Source organism: Pieris rapae, chromosome 19, assembly GCF_905147795.1.
Source record: "Pieris rapae chromosome 19, ilPieRapa1.1, whole genome shotgun sequence".
NCBI lineage: Eukaryota > Metazoa > Arthropoda > Insecta > Lepidoptera > Pieridae > Pieris > Pieris rapae.
In genome coordinates, this window is record NC_059527.1 from 4,378,994 (window position 1) to 4,396,695 (window position 17,702).

The window sequence follows — 17,702 nt, forward strand, 5'->3', positions numbered from 1 at the left end:
CTGGTACTCAATGTCTACTCACTGGATGGCGATTTACTTTTGTGAGATAATAATCATTGTTTTATTTTAAGCGTAAGTAATGATAAAGACGACTTCTTTTGCGACATAATATTAAGTTTTATACAGTTCCTAAATCTGCTCTTATTCAGCGACCCGTCCCTTCTTCGCACGGATGCGAATATCTACATAACAATTTTTGTAGATATTAATATGTTCTTTAATATTGTGAAACATTTTTTGTTCTAACATCAATAGGTTTCGCAGCGCATACGGTGAAAGATATTTTATAGGCATTTACAGGGATCCTTAATTTCCTTGGAATTATTCTTATATATTATGTGTGATACCTAATGATATAATTGTTGAATTTAAAGTACACTTTATAGATAAAGATGAGCAATGATAATTTTATTGTTACGTTTCAAATTATTACGGGTACGTGACATATTAACAAAAATGGATGTCATAAAAACTCGTGTAACAGTTTGTTCAATGGATTTAATTTAACATTGTATTAACATTCACAATATTGTAGTATGTACATTCTCGAAACAGATTTTGTAACCTTTTAACTATTTTTTTTTATAGAACAGGGGGCAAACGGGCAGGAGGCTCACCTGATGTTAAGTGATACCGCCGTCCATGGACACCCACGATGCTAGAGGGCTCGCGAGGTCGTTGCCGGCGTTTTAAGAATTTGTACGCTCTTTTCTTGAAGGACCCTAAGTCGAATTGGTTCTTAAATACTTCAGTGGGCAGCTTGGAAAACGCGCAGTTGTGGAACGGCGGACGTCGAGGTGATACGAATTTCATATTCTGCCTCGACGTCCGATTATATTTATTTAAATAATACCACATATTATGTAAAATGGCCAATGTTCGCATTCTTTCTAGTCATACGTAGTTCTTGTGACTATAATATATCCTAGTTTATTAAATTATCCCATTCATAACAAAGACCTCCACGGACGCCAAATCTATCTAGCTACTCAGCCTAATTAATTTAATAATAAAACTTATAAATTTACATCTCCCCCAACACAGAAGAAGAAGTAGTTTATTGTAATTAATATATTGTATCTTTTTAAAAATCTTTTTTAAGATATATAAAATGTCCCTGGACATATTGGCAGTAGAGAATTATTAATAAAAACACAGAACAAGACTGTTCATAAACACCTGGAGAAGTGTCGCTAACGATTATACGACATATTATCAGACAACAAATAGACTGACACAACACACACACGATATAAGAATATCCTTCACTATTAGTGAAACATCGTATTTCACTTTGGTAGACAGTTCATTGCTTATTTGGTAACCAACAGTTACTGGAATATCGAGTATTTACATATTCTTGACCTACGTAATCTAATAAAAATACTAATTAAATATAGTAGAAAACTAAATTTAATGTAATAAATTTAGACCCTCAGTGTACCTTTAATGCTGGCAGCATTTCCTCGCTGTATTGTACTTATTCAAGCACCCTGGAAAGCAACATCTGGTGGGGTAACCGGTACTATCTACCTGCTTTAATCTTTAATTCAGGTGCGCTTGCACACTCAAAATAAAAGATTTATATATTACGGCGGTCGTTAAAAGCCAACTCAGATATCTTTATTTTTGGGTTATCAGCCTACATGTGCCTACTGCATGTCGTCGATATTCATATCAAAGACGGTTCACGATATTTACTTTCATCGTACGGGCAAAAATGCTTTGCTCACATAGAGATAGGAAGCTATTGGTATACGATTGGTGCACGTATTTAGAACGAACGAACTATTGAGATGTGTGTCCACTAAGCCAGTGCTTGCACGGCGGTTGTTATATTAATAAAATGTATGTAAATCAGTATTTAATTTAATCTATGTATGCACATAATTAAAAAATATATATTTTACAGTAACTCATGTCGGAGTTAACAGTTTTAACCTATAACGACGATATTTTATAAATATTGAAAATCAGTCAATTTTTGAAGGAAATGATTTAGTTCTTTTATTAAAGGGTCTCATTTTTGATGTGAAACATCTATAGCCGCACGTAAAACCGATTTCTGGCGTGGCGACGCATGCCGTGGCGACGCTATATTATATACAGTCTAAATGCAGTAAAATTTCATATTAAAAATATTTAATAAAAATAATGTTTATTCAACAAATAGTCATCGTTATCTGGAAAAAAAATCGTAATATTTTATTTTATCATTATGATATACATATTTAGTTCCTATCACAGTCTGTTCTTTTCTGCATATTACTTTTACAAAATAATGTCGATGTTTCACATCAGCCAGGCGTCCAGTGACGGCTCACATTTTTGTTCTACATATAACAGTTCTATAGGATCTAATTAAAAAGTTATCACATTAAATATACGCAAATCAGTAAGTTAAAGTAATAATAGCTTTATCTTAGTACCATTTGGCTAACCGTCGGTCCGGCACGTACGTGTACGTGTTGCTCGCGAACATAGATAAACATAATTTATATTAATAGACCAACAAAGAAATTCAATTAATAGCTTTTCATTGAATTTTAGACATTCATTTACATTAAAATTATGCATATAATTCTGGAAGCCTTAAATAGCGATTTTAATAAACACAATTCGACATAAAAGCATTTATATTCCCGGTTGGAATACACAAAACACCCGACTCAATACATAAGTTCTATTACTGTTTACTTTGATAAGAAAAGGTTTCTTAAACAATGAAATAGTATTTTTAGATGAAAGAAAATAATATAATGTGTCACATATTTCATTTCAACATATGTAGTAGCTTTGCACATGTCTCTCTTAGTTTTATCATTGGCAAGACGGGTTTTATCGGTAATAAACGAATAATTACAAAAGCTTAAGCACTACCAACTCCCTCTTCTAAAAGGAAAACTTAAGGTGGAGAATTCAGTAGTATTTTTTAGCAATGATACGCAAATGCAATATTTAAAATCAAATCGCATAATATCAAACATTTCAAATAATTTTAGTTGAATTTCATCGTTTTCGTTTTGAGTGTCAATTATTTAACATGAACCATTAAACTGGTACAATACGTCCTATAAGAAACATATAATTATAAATAATCGAACACCGCAATGTATAATTTAATGTATGTATTGTAATATAATATGTATAATCACTGTAGCAACCAAAAAATGCGAATCAGCCTTTTATCTACTATTACTACAAATCACTTACTGACATTTTATACTTTTTTTTAATAGAACACAAACGGGCAGGAGGCTCACCTGATGTTAAGTAATACCGCCGCCCATGGACACTCTCAATGCCAGAGGGCTCGCGAGTGCGTTGCCGGCCTTTTAAGAATGTGGTAAACTTAGATGTTTTAATCCTAACGTTACTAAAACAAAGTTTAATATGAGCATGTCAGAAGCGAGGTCGTATATCATGGCGTGTCTGTCAATTAAATGGCTGTCAATTGCAGCCGGCACAAGTGAAGTTTTAATATTATTTACGTTGTAAAAACTAAGATTACCTAACGATCATAAAATTACCTAATATTAAAATAAAAAACGACTCGTAGAATTTACGAATGATATTAAAGTATTATTAATCAAAGCAATTGATCGTACTTCACATTTGTAAAAAAATACTTTATGAATGATATAAATACACAATACATACAATGGAAATATTAATTTACAATATTATATAGATAACAATCTCGCTTTAAGTAGTGTTAAAATCAAGCATTGCCTTCCTGACTTTTGGTTTTCCATAAAAAAAAATACGTTTATTATGGAACATAAGATAGACAGAGATCACTTATTCCACGTCATTCAATTTGAACCTGTAGGCATCCCTACTCATCGGCAAAGAAGACAGAGGGTGTAGGCCGAGAGAAAAAGCCGACGTAAATATGTAAAACAAATACTGTCGAAGTTAAACAAACATTATGACAAGTTTATTAATATTTATTTAAACAAAAAGCATAGAAATGTTTTAAAATTTGACAAAACTGTGGAAATATTGGTTCTACGCGAGGCAGCAGGTGCGAGAAGTCCATTTGCAATGTTTTATCGATTTTAAAACCATATTTTACTGATTTCACGTTATGTACTTGTTATTGCGCCACAAACAGATGGTGTCCTTTGTATTTTAAACCTTAAAATAGATTGCAATTTTAAATATGACTTCGGTTTAATACATTATTGAGATTTAATGTGCGCAGTGTCGCTACATTTCATTGAAAAAACTCTAACCTAAAAATTAACTAAAATGTGAACTTCCGATAGTAAGTTCGATTCTGCGTTAAATACACAGACACATGAATGTCCGGTCCGGTGATTTATAAATCATTCTCCACCACATGTCTCACACACACACACACACACACATCTCTGCCACATTATAGGTATATAATTTTGTATTAATAGCGTGATGCGAGAAATTTTCCAAAAGTTATTCCTGTTACCTGCAAGGGTCTGTTTATCTGTGTTTCGTCCTGGATGCCAGGCAATTAACCCACAAACCGGCCATAATTTACTGTGAAGATTAATATCCCGGACGCGGGCAACAATGGAGATAAAAATGATGGTTCTGGTTTATTTGAATCTTTGTTAAATGAATGAATATTTAGGAGTTAATTAGTTGACAAAGATCGAGCAATATTATATATAAACATATGCATATGTGCTGATATAGACACATATATCATTACAGGATACGTGTTAAGGTTACGTCAGTTAAATTTCACTTTATTTAACTTGGGTAGGTAAATATGTTTGTAAACCTTATTATAGCATTATTTACCCAATGTTCTTTTACTTTAATTAGTTTATAAGTACAATTTGAAAACTATTTTAGTCAAATATTTAAAAAACTTTGCGTCTGACTACATCCATAGAGCTGATAAAGCTGTCCCTAACGCCATTTTTCCGACGAATCACGCAGAAGTAATTAGCCCGTGCCTTATGAATAAGACTAATGATTACCAAATAATTCCAGGTCTTTTCGAGACAGAAGGCGTACACCTTCCAGGGACAGAGTGTGACTACCAGTTCAGTAGATCCGGCAACCGTCCTTCACATGGCCGCCTCTACAGTCCCAGTTACCCGTCCATCTACCCAAACAACGTGCGATGTTCCTACCACTTTCATGCAAGGTAAGAAATATCTGTATATCCAAATCAAATCGCTAGTAAAAGCATTTTTCTTGTTTTTAATTGAATATCAGCTAATTCAGTAATTTAATGAAATAGCTAGTTTTACGGTTACAAGAAGTTTGTATGCGATAAAAAAATAAATAAATCTTTAAATCTCATATTAAAAGTCCTTATACATAACTTTACTTTACTTAGTGAATATCCAAAACATACAAAAATATTTACTCAAAATCGAAGAAGTGAAAAGCCATTTTTCATTTTCAGACCGAAAGACCGCGTCAAAGTAGTCTTTGAAGAAATATTCTTACAAAAAGGAGATGTGAGGTAAGTCAAAGGCTGAATTTACTTGATGAGAGATTTAGGTTATTTAAACCCGAGGAACAAGCTCTCAGACAGTTCTTTTAAAAGTCTATAACATCTTAATTGAAACTCATTGTAGAAATTTCCTTTATATTTTAATTAAAACACAGATTACATATTATTAATAACACATATTGAGTTGAATAAACTTTATAACGTTACATTTCTAAACATAAATTACGTATAGTTCTCGCTCGTATATATACACATGAATATTTTTTAAGTTATAAGTATAAGTATAAGTTTCTCATGTAAATAAAATATATATGTTTTTGTAATGAGAAATAAAGTCCTTTAAACGTTATAGTTTATGTTTTACACGTCCATACTTATTTGAATAATATATCAACAATAATCAAATAATGTAACAAAAATAAATCTATCGTTTAATGAGGTAATAAAACTGCCCTAAACGCTAAAATATACATTTTTTAAATTAAATATTAAACTTTGAGAGGATTACACGTCGCAAAATCTCCGTCATCTGTAATATAAGATTATGCCGTCAAATATTAAACTTATTAAAACAAGCCAGAAACATTTAGTAATGGTAATATATCTACCGTTGTTAGTATAATTTTTGTTGTTGTTAGAAAACCCTACGTAATATTATTATTTATACTATATATTTGTCAATAAATAAGTTGAATATCATCGAAACTAATCGTGGGTAGAGCAACTCACATACATTAGCTAAGATCATCATTATTTTACACCAAACAAATCTGTCGAATCGTTTATAAAATTAAAGCTATTATAACAATTTACATTACGTGTCGTAATTACTGTAAGTCCTTAATAAAATTATTTCGACCGCAAATCAAACTGCACGTGTACAATCGGGGTAACTGAATTATTAATATCAGTGCTTCAGTAATGAGCCTCGATACTGAATCGTTTAATTAAGTACATGCATGAATTCACCCGGTAAAGCCTGTTTGTATAGATTTTCAGTATTTATTTAATTAATATACAACGTGTGTCTTTTTGTTGAATCTGAAATGAGTGTATTCTGTTCAGATATAGATAATTTAAAATACAGCTAAGTAGTCAGATTTATAGACTTCTAATTTTTTTATATATAATTAGAACGCCCTATTTCTACAATAAGTTGTAACCGCCTAACAGTCAACGATCATCTTGTTACAGATTTAAAATTAAAAAAAAGACATTAAATGTTTTTAAACGCATTGTGTTGGTAAAGAAAATTAAGTCACCGTTTAAGCCTTCCCGGAACTTCCACAAATATTTCACTACCAACGTTAGCCAAATCGTTCCAGAAACTCTCGAGTTTTAGTGAAACAAACGAAAAGCATTTCATTTATATATTAGGTTTGAGGTAATCGTTTTACAGAATGATTATACCGCTTTACTCATGTTTATAGAAATTCTAAGTAAATCTGTTCATTGTATTGTCATGAGTTTTAATCTCGGATGTGGAATGCCTTTGAATCCACACACGGCTAAGTTCTCAACAAAACAATGTGCCCTTCGCAAACTTATCTGTCCGATGGGCTTAATTGAGATGAATAAGTTAAACTCAATACTGTCTTGGAGCTGTTCCATTGGGGACGGGCTTAATTAAATTAGAAGACATTACTCCGGGTACAGTAACAAATAACTGGGTTTGAATCCTGTAAAAATGATTGTTTGCCTGTCTTTTTAGTATCTTGACTTTATAGAAAGTAAGTAATAAGTAAGTATCTTTGTGTGAAAAAAATGTTAACAAATCTTTCATATTTGTTATGTAACGTAAATATATTTGACATTAGCGTGATCACATTATATTTTGACAGCAGTTTTTATTTCATTTTACTCTTCGTTGCATTAAAAAAAACACAAATAACACAATACATACGAATTATAAAGAATGCGACTTATCGCTAACAAGCGATCCGCTCCAGGCAATCCTAGTAAGGGAAATACTAAAAAAAGTAATATTATGAGTAAAGCATAAGAAGAAGAAGCAAGATATTTTTAACTGATTTTTTATACTCAACTTTTTATACGTAAACAAATAACTGATGAACTAAGCAGACAAGCTATAATTGTCGCGCCTAAAATCTGTGATTTGACATTATTGTTCTCACATTATATTTTGATGTAGCACGTATCTTAAAACCTTCTCTGATAGTCACTGAAGATAAAATTAGGTCATTAAACAAAATCCTACAATCATAAACAGTTTTATTTTTATATATGTATTTATTTATTCACACTTCGTTGCATTAAAGAAATAAAACACAAATAACACAATACATAAAAATTTACCGCTAACAAGCGATCTTTTAATAGTAGTAAAAGAAAAACTAAAAAAAACTATGATGAGTAAACTGCAAGAAGTGTATAATTATTTTTTATACGTAAACAAATAACTGATTAACAATTCAGACAAACTATATGTGCCTTAAATCTGAAAAGGCATAATGTATTATGATGTCCCCGTACAATTGAATGTAGCAAGCGATATATCACAGAAGATAGGTCACAACCACACACCGCATCGCTCACTGACCCTGTCCCAACTGATGGTTAGTTACGTAATTTGACAACCCAATTTCCACACATTTTATCTATATTATATTATGACATTTATGTGTATATACAAAAGAATATAAATTGGTGAAATTAGTCAACCACCGACCGCCTAGCAAAAAAGGAAATTACTGGAAATTAGTATCTCATTCGCCCATACACATTAGTCGTATTAAAGATTCTTACTTAATACTTCGAGCTATTAATAATTCCGCTTCCGTTCAATACTATATCTATAAGAAACGTTAAGTACTTCCATTTCTATGCATCATATAACACAAATGTGTATAGAAGAAAACCTCAGTATAGTCGACCCTAACGACAGTAACGAAGTTAATACCGCTACCTCGCCTAACTCTTCCGGGCAAGGGAATTAGATTTATCGGTACACAACGTTGCATCCTCTACAGTACAGGGATGATTTTACTTTGAAAATAATTAACGTCAAGTTCTAAGCTTAGACAATTGCTAAAATGGAATAATACCGTTAATGACATCATTCAATAATTAATTTATTTAATTGTTACCATAATATTCATCTTGTTAATATTCATAAAGTTATGTTTCATGATCATTTTTAAATCTAAGGCCAGTAGGTGATCAGCCTCCAGTACCTGACACACGTCGTCGACTTTTTGGATCTAAGACATGTCGGTTTCCTCACCATGTTTTCCTTCACCGTTCGAGCAAATGTTAAATGCGCACATAGAAAGAAAGTCCATTGGTGCACAACGACCTTAGGTATGAGAGTCGCACGCTGAAGCCACTAAGGCCAACACTGCTCTTAGAAATTTTTCTTAGAATTATTGAAATTTTAGTTTTTATCTCTAATTAGTGATTTTTTTTAAGTATTTTTTGTCACTTTATTAAATTATATTTTCTGCTTTCAGAGATGGTAGTGTTAGGTTTATCAGTGAAGTAGCTATTAAAGGTGCTCAGAACACGTTCTAAGAAATCCGTCAAAAACCTTAACAGAATAGAATTTTAGTCACTAAACGCGTATAACTCTAAAATCCTTAGGAATCAATTACTTGTTAGGTTTTATATTAAGGCCCTTTACAGACGTTACAATATTCCTAAACAAACATATTTTTTTCGTAGTATTTGAGAATAACTGTAATCTGGCTACCACATTACAAAATGTACATTTCTACCACCAAGACAGTTCAAAAACATTTTCTATGAAACTACTATTACAGGCGTACGAGGCTCGTTATTAGTATTTTGATTTAAATACCATGACATTTCAATGTGAATCCAGGGTCTGTTTATTTATATAAAGTACTCAATCTTCTTGCGATATTTTCCCTTCTTTGTTATCCTTGATATAGAACTAGATGTTTCTGAACTTACCTACGGCTCGCATATATTTATTGCTCCTGTTAATATGATGTCTCGTTCATACAATACTAAAATTAATGATAATATTGATATATTTCATAACAGTATTACTATTAAGCGTAATCTTATCTATTCTGATCTTAATCGAATTAGTTTTTGTTTAGGTTTAGTTTTAATATTGCGTTTTTTCTAATTTTTTCTCGGATTTTAAACACGAATATTATTTGAGATTCTGGTCGGTATAACCATGAAAGTGTAAAAAAAGTTAAAGACATTATATAAGTAGCAGATTTTATTTATGCACACATGTAATAACAATACAATTGTGTTTTCATCTAGCAAAAATAATTTTAATTGTTTCTCAAATTTTACGTTAATACATGAGTATGAGACAGCCCCCGTAAGTAATCAGAGACACTTGTATTGGGGTTGACCTTACTTCCCTTATTTATACAAATTCTTATAGTTTCTCTCATAGAATTGCTATGTACTTATTCTACGTATGCGTGTTTGTATGTGTATGTGCGCATGTGTGTGTGCTGTATGTGTTTGTGTGTGAGTGAGTGTGTGCTGTAATGTTGTTAAGTATATAGTTAAAAAATGAATCATTATCACATTTAACATTGACCTTATCAAACTTGGGCCTATCCCATGTCTTGTTGCACAAAAATAATTAAAATATTTGATAATTGAACATCTTATAAACCACTTAAAGGTTAAATAATATTATGAGGATACAACTATATGTATTAAAAGCGTTACATAATTTCAGTTGCCTTCGCCGAGCGGATATCATCAAGGTATTCGACGGGCGAGACACGGAGGCGCCAACAATAGCTATGCTGTGCAACGAGCTTACAGGTAATGAATGGTATCTCATTAACAGAGGATCAAAACGCCATAAATACAGCTAATTATCTATTTATTCTGTTAGGCGTCAAATTGCCTTTCCAAAAAGGAATTCGTCCTTATCACTCTTGTGGCAAATCGAAAATATAGCAAAGGGACAACAAATCAGGATGCTGAATTTCTGATGATAATTTATCGATTGATATGTAAATAGTTTCAATTATTTAGTCGTTAGCATTACTGCATAATATCACAAAGTACTGTTCGAGCCAAAAATAAAATGATTTCTGGAAATTTTTACGGTGGCCCTAATTTAAACAGCCCAGCATCTCGGATAAGCACGTAAATCTGTTGATTTTGCACTAGCAATTCTCCGGACACGGCGGACACGTCCGTCCCATCGTCCTGTCAGATATGAAATTGTGTGTACCTGTCATTGTGCAAACACTATAATACCCTCCGTAGATTCTCAGCCATGGCCAATCATTGAAGCCTGATTTTTTTTTTATTATAATGAAATAAATTTGCACCACAATTCTGTGTACTAAAGTTAATATATCTTTGAAATTTCTTTGATTATATTCCAGTTTTAAAGAGTAATTGAGATATACCTTAATACAAATAGAAAATAGGCAAGCGTACTAAAATAATTAACGAGTAAACAACCAGTGCAGCTGCAACGCCGTCATGGCTTCAAAATTTTGTATTTGATTTTTTTATTGGCAATTGATCTTCCGACAAGAATCTTTAAAAAGCGACTTAGTGCATTACTTTTAGAAAAAACGTACTACTCAATAAACGATTATTTGTGTGAGACATGGTAATTTATATAAATTTAATTATGTATGATAATTGACTTAATTGATATGAATCTGACTAATAATGTAAAATCTAAACTAAGATAAATTTGCGCGCCACTGTGTGTGGCAGAATATGCGAACGACTGACAATTGTACCACCTTGACATTTTGTACCATATTCGTGCAATGAATAAATTATTATTATTATTATTATTATTACCCCTATATCTTAAAGTCCACCAAGGGAGGTGATGTAAATTAGTTTTACTAGATAAAAATAATAATAAATAACTTAAAAATAATACTTTACTGTAGTCTGTAATACCATAGTAAGTCAAAGAAAACTCATTAACGATTTGAAATTAATTACAAAATGTAATGAAAGCCTCTACAGTAATAAAACCAACAAGTGAAGCTTTAATAACGTGATAGGTAAAGAGGTTGTATTAAACCTGTAGAATCCCAGTTGGATATAATACAATTTTGTTTCCATTAAAAATTATCAGGGAATAATTTAATAGTCATACCAAATACTATTATAATAATATTATATATTCACCGGTTGGTTGGTTCAACAAACCATTGGTTGAAATAGCTGGATATAAAACCAAAACTTCGGGGTGGCGCTGTACGTTACCAGTTACTTAGGTTTTGTTATATCTTAATATATATATTTCTTGTGTGCGTGTGTATGTGACTGAACTCCTAAACGACTGGACCGATTTAGACGAAATTTTTTGTGTGTGTTCAAGGGGATCTGGGAATGGTTTAGATTCACAATTTTGTCCGCTGGACAATGTTTTTTTAATTAATTTTCAATTTATTAGTTGTTGTTGATTTTGGAATGTTTTACATTGGATCCGACAGACGGCGCTACCATCGCAGTGTCAAATTTTAAATAATATTCGAATTTTAATTTTAGTCTGTCCCGAAATTTAAAAAAAGTTTTGTTATCATTGTGTTATATCGTGCGTGACCATGTGCTGGATCGTTAGATATTGTCATAACATTTGAATAATAATTTTCATCAAAATGGCTTATTAAAAATTGAAATTTTGAAATTAAAGACGTGTAGACAGGACAACGTCTGACGGATCCGCTAGTCTATACATATATTTAAATGATATATGAGAGAGAGATAATAGCCCTTTAAAACATAGATATGTTTACTAAGTAATATATGACTTATAGAAGAAATTCGAACCTTTTTCCAACAAGTAATAAAATAAAAATACGAATGCCACAGCGCGCCAAGATAATTCCTCATTTTGACATTACATTAAGTACGTTTCAGATTCGTCTCCATGGAATAGAACATTCGATAAGCTTTTATGAAGCTGTATTTTGTACATGTGTTTTTGTATAAAATGTTCAATACTTTCTACTTTATACAGTTAGATTACAAGGACTTCTTAGTAATTCTTGACATATTAAATAAGTGTAGTGTTGTTTTACACGGGTTTTATACACGGAAATAAATACCTATCTAAGAAGAAATATTTATCAGGAGTTAAGGATAAAATATCGATATATAGGTTGTATATGATAAAAGAAAAAACCGATGAGGTGTTCTTCGAGCGTTAAGTAAATAATAATTATGATTTTTATTATTATTATTTATCTGTTTTAATACGTAATAAATACATTAAATGTCTGTTGATTTTGTCCTAATTTCCAACCCAATTACATTTTCATGGTAAGTCACCCTAGTTAAACAAAGAGTAAATTAAATATAATGTGTTGTTATTTACAGACTGTAAGGGCGTGGTTAAGTTGTCGAGTTAGAGTTATGTCTATTCGCCATATCTAGTATTATTCACAATTTGCTATCTGCCCATTATTCAAAAGATTTATTCGCCTGCTTTTTACGAGACCACGATATTTCGCCGCCAGACAATTGGCTTTTGTTTTTGTGATGCACTACCTGTCGCTTAGCACTATAAAGAATAAACCAACACTATAGTCTATACGCACGGTTGGGGAATGAAAATATTAAGTATTTTTTCAGTCGCAATATATAAGTAAAATTTTTAAAAAAGCAGGCAAGTTTTATAGCAACAAATACAATTTTATGATTTCTTTAAAACCGTTCTCGTTTGGGTTGACCAGAGTAAACTGTTCTTATCAGTAAGACATCTTACATCTTGTCGCTACGTTTTAAATTTTATTTTGTAAAAAGATTGTTTAAAATTATTTCATATTTGTATTCCTTATCCTTCTTTTCGGTTTTAAAAAGGTGCGAATATAATATTCATATGATTTAAAATACGTTAAACTATCTCAATTTTACTACAGCTAAAATAAATAATTATTTGTTTTCAGGATTTGAGGTTCTATCTACGGGTCCATCGCTCTTGCTACAGTTTACGGCCAACTCCGCAACACCAGGCCAGGGTTTTGCTGCAACATACCACTTCCAGCCACCACCAGACTCAACTGCAGCTGGTGAGACAAAACAAATATTGAAATAGATATAAAGAATAACAATGACTTACACATTACTGTTGTAATTTATAGTGGCATCAGCGTGCGACTCTCAACATCGAGAGTACGTTCGTATCACGGTTTACGTCACGTTTATAATTCAGCTGCATTCGGTTATATTAAATATTTACTCGATACCCAATGCATATTGCATTTTTGCTATACATGTGTAACCGGCCAGAGTTATGTAAGTCGGAACTACGAGGAATAGCGGTCGAAACTGTCTCCTATCTGTATGAGTACATTTGTGTATAAAGATTTTATAGGTACATGTATGTCAGAAGTTAATATAAAAGGGCTGAAATTGCATTATCTAGGTAACACTCGCATTCGAAATGATACATTATGTTACGCTCATTTATCTAAATACATGAGTCCTTTATACCGATAATCGCAATATTTGCGAATTGGTATTGAGCGCAAATGTGGGATTAAATAGTGCAAATCGTTTGTTTTGCTCAAGGTGTAAATAAATTGACTTCTCAACGATTTTCTTTAGACCACAACAGTCAATACGATTGTTTATTTCAATCACGCATAAATCAGTTACGAACATAGTTTTATATTTGTTGTCAGGCTTACAAATACACTTTAATATATTTTCATTAGCATAAAAAAATGATATACACAAATAATATACACATATGTGTTTGTCTAATTAATATATCACTTCTGGTAACAAATGTTGCATGTTTTAATGACTTTAGATGCCGACATATTGTGTTTAAAGACAAAAAAATTCTTGAAATAAATACAAAAAAGTATATTTTAATAATGATTTTTACCTAGCAATATTGCCAAATGTCGCAACTTATAATCTGTGTATTTACGTCGACAAAATTAAGTTACTTTCTAGTTAATCCATTACATATATAATTTTTATTTTCTGATCGCATCCAATTTTCACATCACAGACACGCGTTCTGCTGATTACGCATATATTATATAACAAAATAATACTCAAAAAATTCAAAACAATATAATACTCAAATTACCCATAAACCTTTTTATACGAAATGAATGCAATACAACGAAATTGCATGCAACGTACAAGGTATGAATGGAGTTTCTGGCGTTTGGCCAGATGGCTTTCGGCAGTGCTTATTTCAGAGGAACTGTTAATAGCCGCCGGCCCCTAACAAGTGTACCGACACGCGTTCAGGCCTAAGTACACAAAACGATCGTGTCCCGAAATACGAAACGCGAGTTTAACGTCCTTGTTTCCGAAGACTATCCTTCTTTTGTTAGTTTGCGGAAATGTGCGATGTAAATATTTTGTTATTTATTCATTTTGAGGCGCAGAATATTATGCATGTTTAAAAAGAAAACGCATGCAAGATTCTTCGTAATATACGGAGTTATATGTATTACAAAAACAGAAAAATTATTCATCAAGACTTTGGGTTCGATTCCCGGGTGAAAAATATTATAATTAAATTTAGGCCTCAAGTAGAATGCTTATAGTATACTAAGGGATTTGAGCAGGCTATCATATTTTATGTGTAATTCGACAAGACTTGTGTATTACACAGGTAACTAATAACTCAGATACTGTATCATTTGATCAGTTTCATATCTTCAATTTTTATTTCTCTCAAAACTTTTGGCGTATTCAAAAATAAATTACAGCATAAAATATAAGAATACGTCACCATTTTGAATAATAAAATTAATTTACAATCTGAATTGGTGTGACATCTTGCGATATCAAGGGGATTTCAACGTTTTCTTATTTTATGTAACACAAATATACAACAGACAACAGTTACGATTTTATGTTGAATTAAGAATACAGCTATGCTTATATTTAATACAGCGCCACCTAGTTTGTAATTTCAGTAGCAGTCCTACAAATATATGATCTTGAGTTATTATACTTCTTTGTGAAAGGCTTCTATGACGCACTTCTAACATGTTTCGCTAGGTGGCGCTAAAGCAAGAATTTCTGTTTCAGATTCCGATCGTCTTCTTAAATTAAGTTTTGGAAAAGCGTTCGAGTCACTGGGGCCGGAAGTTAGTGCAACAAGTAAGTTTATTTTTACATATTTTATCCGACTTGTTTATTTATATACAAATTTTCATTAGCGCTAAGTGTGTTCTTTCAGAAGTTTTAAATATAAACTTCTTTAACCTTCACTTTGCAACAACATGTTGTAATTAAATAATTCTCAGTAACTTAACGTTAGCAAGTGAGTTAGAAAGTGAATAACGTTTTAGTACCATTGTATTATATTATATATGTATAGTATAGTATAATGTGATGAAAAAGGTAGCAAGGATTGACTATTATTATGAGACCAAGCATCTTTAAATCATAAGGACTTTTAAAAATAATCAGCGCATTTATACAGAGCAACCATAAAATGATCACAAATTCTTATACATTTTTTAATTTAAGCAATTTATCTTGTTTACCTAATACTGTAAGCTTATATTTCAATATATACTAGCGTTCCCCACAAACGTTGATCTGTATACACGTCCTTAATACAAACAAAACATTTATTCTACGTTTTATTCATATATTAAACCGTTCTCGAATTCATGCCGATTTTGGGAGGATTTTAATTATGAACACACGCATAGTGGATTTATTTACAAAAAGATATTAAATATGAAATCAAAATGATATCAGTTGATTATTTGTGCATAAATATAGACATATTTTCTCCATTGGTGTTAGTATGATATACTAACAACCGAATCTCGTCGACGTACGTCGTTCCACAAATAAGAGTCTCTTAAGGCCGGTTTCTCTTCACCACTATGTGGAACCAGATGCCCACTTATGTATTACCAAAACACTTCGACGCAGGGTCATTCAGGAGTGTACCATTTCTTAAAAGGCCGGCAATGCACTTGCGAGATTTCTGTCATTGTGAGTGTCCATGGGCACTACATGTATCACTTAACATCAGGTAAGCCTTCTCAACTTTTGCGTGAACGTTGTTTTAAACATAATATTAAAAATCAACATCAACAAAGAACCTATCAAATATGTGAAATCTATGAAGCATATGTGTACAACTAGGCACTATTTGAATTAGTATTTTGGCTCATTAGTGACCTCATTATGTAATCGCACCGTGTTTCATTTTGTAGTTTGAACATTTCTCTATCATAGTCTGAAGCGTTTTGGCACCTAAGAAGTAGGTCAATTACATCCGCCCACATTTAAGGATGATTTTTCAAGCTTATGCTGAACTTATCAAAGTTTTCTCATTTGAAATGAAAAGTAATATTGCGGATGGAGGTTGCAATGTTTTTATACCTAATGTTTTGCTACTGTTAGAATAGTATCGCTAAATTAAAGAAATATCTTACATTAAACGCGAAGATTTATATCTCACTATATTCCGTCTTTTACTCCGTCTTTTCTTTCACATAGTCAATAGAAGGCACAAGTTTACTTACCTAAAGTCTCGTTTCCTAAAAGTTAAAAAAAATAATTGAAGCAACAGAATGATGATGAAAAGGTAACTCTAAAACGGATTACCCTAAGCATCTGTAAGTTACCTATAATTTTTTTTTATTGATTAATAAGCTTGCCAATGCTTGGCACACTGTTACATCACTAAAAAAAGAAAATCACTAAATACAATTTTAAATGTGACAAACACTAATAATAATAAAAAGTATTTATTCATTTTAAGTACTTTTTTTTCTAAGTGTAAGCTTTGGAAAACCTTTTCAGTAAAAAATACCTGTGTTAGGGTTCCCAGCTCTTCCATAAACAAACATACTTAAAATAATGACATTATTTAACCTATTTTTTGATCCGTTTCCTTTTTACCAACATTTAACCAACCGAAAAAAAGAGCTTAACAATTCGTCGTGTTAATTTGTTTTGTGTGGATATTCAAGTGTGACCTATAGCCATCCGTGGACCGTCTGGATGGTTTATGTTTCAAATTATTTCAATAATTAAAAAAAAATTACATAAATAAATTAATAATCATCGTTTTATACGTTTAAATTTCCAATACAATACCAATCAATGGGAATAAGTATTGTTATTTAACAGTTAGTGCAATTTCAATTCAGTTTTATTATAAAGAATTTACTAAACATCAGGTAAAACTGTCTTTTTTTATGTAACATGTGGAAAACGCTTCACGAGTGTTTTGTTACCGGGAGGTAACATAGAAATAAGACAAGATGTAGGTCAAGAGATATTGATGTTCTGGTAAACA

General features: G+C 31.6%; 1 protein-coding gene across 1 annotated transcript in view; it reads left to right on the forward strand.

Annotated features, from left to right (window-relative positions):
- LOC111001163 (suppressor of lurcher protein 1) overlaps positions 1 to 17,702 on the forward strand; it is a 205,170-nt gene that overhangs the window by 138,830 nt on the left and 48,638 nt on the right. Inside the window, exons 6-10 of the mRNA XM_045632316.1 lie at positions 4,984 to 5,140; positions 5,405 to 5,464; positions 10,149 to 10,237; positions 13,348 to 13,470; positions 15,464 to 15,535. Of these exons, the coding sequence (XP_045488272.1) occupies positions 4,984 to 5,140; positions 5,405 to 5,464; positions 10,149 to 10,237; positions 13,348 to 13,470; positions 15,464 to 15,535 (501 nt within the window). The remainder of the gene's footprint in view (positions 1 to 4,983; positions 5,141 to 5,404; positions 5,465 to 10,148; positions 10,238 to 13,347; positions 13,471 to 15,463; positions 15,536 to 17,702) is intronic.